The sequence below is a fragment of the Seriola aureovittata genome, chromosome 15 (assembly GCF_021018895.1).
Source record: "Seriola aureovittata isolate HTS-2021-v1 ecotype China chromosome 15, ASM2101889v1, whole genome shotgun sequence".
Classification (NCBI taxonomy): Eukaryota; Metazoa; Chordata; class Actinopteri; order Carangiformes; family Carangidae; genus Seriola; species Seriola aureovittata.
Genome location: NC_079378.1, coordinates 628,224 through 635,450, shown reverse-complemented (window position 1 = coordinate 635,450; position 7,227 = coordinate 628,224). Strand labels below are relative to the sequence as shown.

Sequence of the window (7,227 nt, the reverse complement as noted above, 5' to 3'; positions counted from 1 at the left end):
AAGAAACATGAGCTTTAATAACAATCATGGTTCTGATGTTAACGTCTCTGTTTGGCCTTAATTCAGACTCCCCTGCATCATGAGGAATGAGCAGATTTCAGGTAAAAACACTCAGAGAAACCAAATCCTACAAGGTTTGGATGGTGGGTCCAGGTGGGCGGGGCTTGGTGACTGCTTTGTTGTGACATCACAAAGTTCCAGAAGTCCTGACAGCTGGTTTTAAGGCTCAGTTTCTGAATACAGGCTGTGTGCATTTCTCTGTGGACTGAGGCTTTGATACTTTCACAGTATTAATATAGAAGCTAGAGCTGATCTATAATCTATAATCACACTACACATGGACACAGACCTTCACACTGGAGGAGCTTTAAGTCCAGTTATAAACTCCTTTACAACAAAGGTTCAGGCCTGAGCTCATTTCTAGGTAATTGTATTTCTTACTTGTCTTTGACTGTTTGTAGCTTCTTGTTGTTGTTGTCTCTTTTTAAACTGATCATTTATTATCAGCTGATTGTAGGACATTATCAGTTGTGTTGTTTTTGTTATTGACTGTTTTAATTATTCACACATGTAAAGGCAGAACTAGGGACGGGGTTGAGAATTGGTAAAAGCTGGAAACTCTTTGTGCGTCTCCATGTGAAACTTTAGTCTCTATTTATTAAATCAATTTAAAAAAGAAAAACTAATTCAGAGGGATTTCAACTTGATTTATTTGTAATCCTGAGTGTTGGTCCACTGCAGCTCACATCTGTACAGTGTAATGTTGATCTGCTGAGTTCAGGTGTTAGCGCTGTGACGTCTCCATGACGACAGGTAGACGCAGGTGTCTGAAGGGGAAACCGGAGCCGCTTCCTCCTTCACTGTGTTTCATTCAGTCGCTTGTAAACAGGTTGTTTTTTTGAGCTGAGTGTGGCCTGGTCAGAAACACTAATTCATTATATCTAATCAGCTGTGTGACGTTTGGCTTCCTCCAGACCAACAGAATGACTGAATGATTGCACCTCCCTCACTTCTTGACCCGGACCTGGACTCAGCAGGTCTGTACGTGTCTGCAAACTTCCCGACACACCACGAAGTCCAGGTGTCTGGAGTGACCAGGTCAAAGCTGAATCTCCCTGCAGAGCCGACCAAAGGCTCAGAGACACTTCTCACATAATGTTCAGGTAAAATCTCAACCTCAAGTTCCTGACGGTCCTTGAAGTGTCCCTCAGTATCGTTTGTCTTCAGGCGGCGTCGCCACCATCACCTCTTTGTTCCCAAAGTCCCAGACAGCCGTGGCGTGGAAGGCCATGTTGGAGAAGACCACCAGGTACTCGAAGAAGGCGAACAGGGTGTAGACTGTGGGGGGGGCAGAGTTTCTGTTAATGAGGATTAAGACTTTAAAGCCTTTTTAACAGACAGTTTGTAGTTTGTGTGTGAACAGCTGCTTCATGAACCTGAAGGCCGAGCTGAGCTGAGACCGTCTGGTCTACGGAGGATTTTCTCTTCGTGTCACCAGCTGGTAACGCACAGACAAAATCCTCCGTAGACCAGACCGTCTGATTTCAGTTCGCTCTGCCACGTAAGACCACGCCCCCGTGGACCAGGTCCTCTGAAGAACCGGACTCTGACCGGGACTCAGCTCCGGTCTGATCCTGGTTCAGAGACACGTGGACACGTTATCTCCTCAGGACCTCAGAACCTGGACTGATCCGGATCGGACGGACTCGGACACGTACCTCCTGTCTCGCAGTAGTTGTTGTGACGTCTGAAGAAGTACGCCGCGGCCGCACAACAGCTGACGTTGAACAGGAAGAGACGTACTTTCCATCGATACGACGTCACTTCCTGAGATACGGAGAGAAACAGAACCGGTTTGTAGATAACGACCACAGAAGAAGAGGCGCCCTGAAGTGATGTGTTCATGATAATCAGGGTTTTGAACTTCATTAGTGAACAGGACAAAGTTCAGAAACACGTTATGATCTATATTCATGTGTAAACAGGAACGTGACTGAGTATTAAACATCTGCAGTGACTGACATCCAGAGGCAGAGCGAGGGGGCGTGGCTTATGACGTTAGTCGTTTATCATATAAAATAACTTTCCCCTCAGTGTCTCTAACTCGACCCAAAGATCAATGAAGTTCTTTGATCAACTGTTTCACTTTAGACTTTTCATTTACATTTCATCATCTGTTCATAACTTCTTATTTATTTCCTGTGTGTGTAAATATGTTTCTCTCTGCCTGTCAACAAATCAATATTTATAGAAATCAGCTAAATCTATAGAAATAATCAAAAGCTGTCAGTTGTTCTCTGGATGCTGATATATTATATTATATTATATTATATTATGTCTTTTTATGTTATCACTTAGTTTTTGTATCACCAATAAAAAAGTTTATTAAAAAAAATCTACTGTGTTTCTATTCAACCAATGATGTAAATGTGAGCTGCGACCTGTCGTGACTCTGTTGCCTTTAAATGAAGCGATGGCCTCAGGTTCTCCAGAACTCGCCGCAGAATAAAGAACATTAACAGCCGCTTCCTCTTTGAATCAGCTGATGAAGGTTTCCTGGACACGTCGCGTCATGTGACCGACGGTGAGGAGTGGAGGTTAGATGAAGATGAAGTGGTGTGAATGACTGTCAGCAGGTTTTCTCTCTGTGTGTGTGTGTGTGTGTGTGTGTGTGTGTGTGTGTGTGTGTGTGTGTGTGTGTGTGTGTGTGTGTGTGTGTGTGTGTGTGTTTGTGTGTGTGTGTGTGTGTGTGTGTGTGTGTGTGTGTGTGTGTGTGGTCGTGGGGGGGGCTGAAACAGGGAACGACCAAAATAATGTTTGAGTCAGACGTTAAATTTGGAACTCGGTGTGTTTCCTGCTCGAGCGTTAGAACTGATCTGAGTTCAGAGAAAACTTCCACGTCTGGTTCCCGCTCTGCTCACATCATGTTGCTGAGGAACAGGATCAATGTCTTCACTTCTCTTTTCTCTTAAAACACACAGCGCTGCACGTCGGTCTGAGGCTGAGAGCGAGAACAGGCTGGACCCGGCGAGGAAAGCTTCACCCTCCTCCTCAGTGATCAGCTACACCTCCTCAGGACCAGAACCTCCTTCGGGTCAGAGAACCTCCTCAATCCATCACTGCACCAGGACTCGTAGGTCGGGTACCATACCATAAACACAGTCCGAGTTCACCGTGAGACGCTCCTGTCTCTCTCCCTCTGGGGATAAATCTGAATCCCTGCCTCTGAATAAAAGAAGAAATGGGTCACGTCAAGTATCACCAGCCTCCTTCAGACCCTCCATGACTCCAACAGAACCTGCTCTCCTGCTTAAAGCAGCTCTTTGTAAGTTAAGCCAATGCTATATATCGTTAGCATTAGCAACTGTTTACTGACCAGTCTAGAAGAAACATTGTGAGTTCAGCATCAAATTTCATTCCTTTACTCTATAAAACATCTGTCTCCAGAGGTGACGAGTTATAACAGCAAACAGCTGTTAATGCTAACGTTAGCTATGTAGCAACAGCATAACTTACAAATAGCTCCTAAGCACGATGTAAGGACATGAAGAAACTCTTCAAGCACCTGTAGAGAGAAGGTAAGAACCACTAACACTCCTCTGCATCCACTAGAAGTTCAGCAGCACCAAAACCCTCTCAAGAACCACGTGTTCCTCCTCCAGAACCTGAAGAACCACCTCAAGGGCCAAGACAACCTACGCAAACCTGCTCAAGGCGGACTGAGGCAGCTGGACACGAAAGGACTCTCACAGCACCCCTGGGACTTGTCCTCAAACCTCCTCAAAGACCCCAAACGCTCCTCATTGCTTCTAAGACCACAAAACCTCCACAAAACCTCCACAAAACCTCCACAAAACCTCCACAAAACCTCCACAAAACCTCCACAGTACCTGTCAAAACTTCACGCACTTCTTAAACCACCACAAGAGCCACTGACCGTCCTAAAGGAGCCGCACAACCCTCTGAAACTCCTCCAGCTCTCCTGGAAACCCTTCAAGGACCAGCAGGACCTCCTAAACCACCCAACAGCCCCCCACAGCTCCGTCCCCAGGTGTTTCGTGTCCACAACAATAAAAAAAACCTGCTCTGTGTTCATGAAGTGGATCTGCAGCTCTGCAGCGCCCTCTGCAGGTGGAACCTCATCACCAACATCTTACTGGCTGATAGATCAGCGCTCAATCTGTCAAGACATTCATATGGATATTTTGTCAATGTTGATCAACATGTGATGTTTAATACAAAGCTCCGATGCATTACATGAAAAACCACCGTCACATGTCTGAAATAAAACCTTGGAAATGATTCCAGGGTCCAGAGAGCCGCTCTTCTTCATCTCCAAGTCACAACCCACTGAAGACGATCCTGCCTGGTCGCCTTCCTTCAGCGAGGACACCTGCTGCTTCCCGCTTCATCAGCTGCACCGCTGGACAACCACGGCGCCGAGGACTGAGGCGCCACAGTCTGAATGTTTCATGGCATTTCTTCATTAAACTAAAACAAACTGTAACTTCAGCAGCTGACAGGAAGTTGCTCACGGTCACATGATGACAGAGGACACGCACAGGCGCCGCCTCGCTCTCTGCGTCGACCTGCAGCCGTACGAACCAGCGCCGCTCACCACGCGTCACAGAGCTGCTGTGACTGAAGCTGCAAACTCAAACTTTTTCTTCACGAAACTTCAGTTTTTGTCGACATTTTTACAAATTGAACAAAAACAAAAGGTCACATTCATTTTAATGTGAATGTTCTACGCTCTGATCATTTCAGACGGCTGTTTGCAGTACTTGTCATTTTATATAGTATTTCATATAGATATACAGAGTATATATATATATATATATATATGTGTGTGTGTGTGTGTGTGTGTGTGTGTGTGAATATATATATTTTTATATTCATTGGTTAATTATATAAAACCATATCAGAGACATCTGGTGAGAAGAGAGCAGAGGGGGGAGGAGGTTTGTTTACCTCGGGGTTCACGTAGTATCTCCTGATCACCTGCCACAGCCGGCACGTAATGAGCATGTGCAGCAGCGAGCTCGCTATGAACACGATGAAACCGTTTTTATGAACACCTGCGGAGACAAACAGCTGGTCACCACGTCCACAGAGAAAATGTAAACAGTCAACACTTTGTAGAAAGGTTTTACAAAGAGAGACAAGAGATCGGTGTTAACCCCCGACTCCAGGACCGGGGTCAGCTGACCGCGTTGGACTCACTGTACGTTTCTGTGGACGACACGTATGTGAGCAGCAGCAGGCCGGTGTTCTCGGCGAGGTTGCAGAGGAGCGCCAGCCCGCTCAGCAGCAGCTCCGGCAGCCTGTTGGCGAAGCGGCCGCGGTAGAAGTTGAAATACGCGGTAGCCAGCAGGTAGCGCGGCGCCGAGTGCAGGCCGATGCAGCAGCGCCAGATGTAGCGCTCCGGCACGAGGCTGATGGCGGCGCTGATGGACGGGAGGTAGTTTGACACCTGAGGGTGAGAGAAAGAACGAAAGACTCACAGCAAAGCTTTAAGTTAGAATCTGAAAACAACCAGACCCGTGAGAGGGAGCGGGTCAGTCACCTGTCAATGATGTCACATCCCCTCTACACATGCGTCAGCCTTCTGCTCGTCCACGCCGCGATGACTTACCTGACAGTGTGTGTACGTGGCGTCCTCGAAGTGGTAGATGAGTGAAATGAAAAGGCAGGCGATGAAGCCGGTCAGAGGGAGCAGAACCGTCGCCACGGTGAAGCTGGCGACCGGCAGCCGGATGAGGGGCCGGTCCCGGTCCAGGCTGCTGTACGGCCCCTGGAGCATCCTGGACACACTCAAACCACATGACAGGGTCACATGATCGAGCCCCACAACACATGATCTGAACAAGTTCATCGGGACCTCTTCAATAAGTCAACAAAGAAAACTTTTCTTTCTTTCTTTACTTTGCTTCATTTCTTATTATTCTTTCGTTTTCTTACTTTTTCTTTCTTTCTGTCTGAAACCAAGTTTCCACCAGAACAGGAGGATTTACTGATTAGCCTTAACTGCTGTTCCTAATAAACTGACTGCAGGGTTGTATGACACTGATTAGCCTTAACTAGCTGTTCCTAATAAACTGACTGCAGGGTTGTATGACACTGATTAGGCTTAACTAGCTGTTCCTAATAAACTGACTGCAGGGTTGTATGACACTGATTAGCCTTAACTAGCTGTTCCTAATAAACTGACTGCAGGGTTGTATGACACTGATTAGCCTTAACTAGCTGTTCCTAATAAACTGACTGCAGTGGTGTGGGAACACAGCTGCACACAGCTGGAGCAGAGCGGGTCAAACATCACAGCAGTTTAACAGGAGGGTTAACTAACAACTAACCACCACGTTAAAACAAAAAGCTGATTAATCATAACATCTGTTTCTCTGACGTCACAGACGGAGACTGATTCTAATTCTTCCTGATCTCAGCTGATGACAGGTTCACCCCCCCCCCTTAATCTTTTCACTGGTACTGTCTGCATTAACCACGTATATAACGTACCATATAAATACACACACACACACACACACACACACACACACACACACACACACACACACACACACACACACTTACTGTATATAACCACTTAACTCTTTAAATATATTATTTTGAACATGTATAACATGCCTACGCAACACAACGCGCACCTTTACCTGGGGGATCACCTGCAGTGGGTCTGGAGATGAGTTCAAAGACTCATGTCCTGTAGTTCATCTCCACACAGCCAGTTAACTTTATAATCAACAGCTCAGTTCGCGGGGTTCGGTGTTCTGCTCTCTCTCTGTTTGGACCGTGTCCCTGAACGCCCCGCGGCTAACAGCTAGCTCGGCTACACCGTGAAGCACTCACCTTTACAGCTGCCCGGGCTGACTCCACCAGGTGCTCCGCTTGACGGGCATTTACCTGAGGGGCTACTCCTGTTAGCTTCGGCGGCTAACTCAGGTGTCACAACATAGTTAGCTGACGTCAACGTTCCCCGCGAACTTCGGTGGCTCTGACGTCACAAGTGGGTTTAAACGGTTCGACAGTTTCAGCCTGTGTGGCCCGTTCACCGACACCGTTCACCTGCTTTATGTCCCGTTGTTTTCTGTTACCGGACGAGCGGACACGACCCTCCGTGTCACCGGCATCAGGCTAGCTTCCGGCCACAGTAACCTTCAGAATAAAGGTCCCCCTGACTAAACTGGATCTCTACCCCACCAAAAT

The 7,227-nt window shown here is 47.0% G+C and overlaps 1 protein-coding gene across 3 annotated transcripts; it reads right to left on the bottom strand.

Annotated features, from left to right (window-relative positions):
• pgap2 (post-GPI attachment to proteins 2) lies at window positions 1–7,166 on the bottom strand. 3 transcript variants are annotated; one of them, XM_056397499.1, is made up of 6 exons: window positions 6,871–7,166; window positions 5,636–5,813; window positions 5,224–5,473; window positions 4,972–5,078; window positions 1,719–1,827; window positions 1–1,338 (listed from the first exon to the last, which is right to left on the bottom strand). In XM_056397499.1, the coding sequence occupies exons 2-6, from the start codon at window positions 5,801–5,803 to the stop codon at window positions 1,208–1,210; spliced, it is 765 nt and encodes a 254-aa protein (XP_056253474.1). In that variant the 5' UTR covers window positions 5,804–5,813; window positions 6,871–7,166; the 3' UTR covers window positions 1–1,207. The 3 variants fall into 3 exon arrangements, with proteins under 3 accessions (XP_056253474.1, XP_056253473.1, XP_056253472.1); XM_056397498.1 differs by having other exon boundaries at window positions 5,636–5,804; window positions 6,871–7,160; XM_056397497.1 differs by lacking the exon at window positions 6,871–7,166 and having other exon boundaries at window positions 5,636–6,862.
• Window positions 7,167–7,227: the final 61 nt, after the last annotated feature.

Excerpts from the sequence above, each read along its gene's own strand:
- pgap2 (XM_056397497.1), bottom strand. The coding sequence starts at position 5,875 with ATGAACTTGTTCAGATCATGTGTTGTGGGGCTCGATCATGTGACCCTG. Across the intron at positions 1,828-4,971 it reads GATACTACGTGAACCCCGAG|GAAGTGACGTCGTATCGATG; the intron begins GTAAACAAACCT and ends TCCGTATCTCAG. Across the intron at positions 1,339-1,718 it reads CAACTACTGCGAGACAGGAG|TCTACACCCTGTTCGCCTTC; the intron begins GTACGTGTCCGA and ends CCCCCCCCACAG.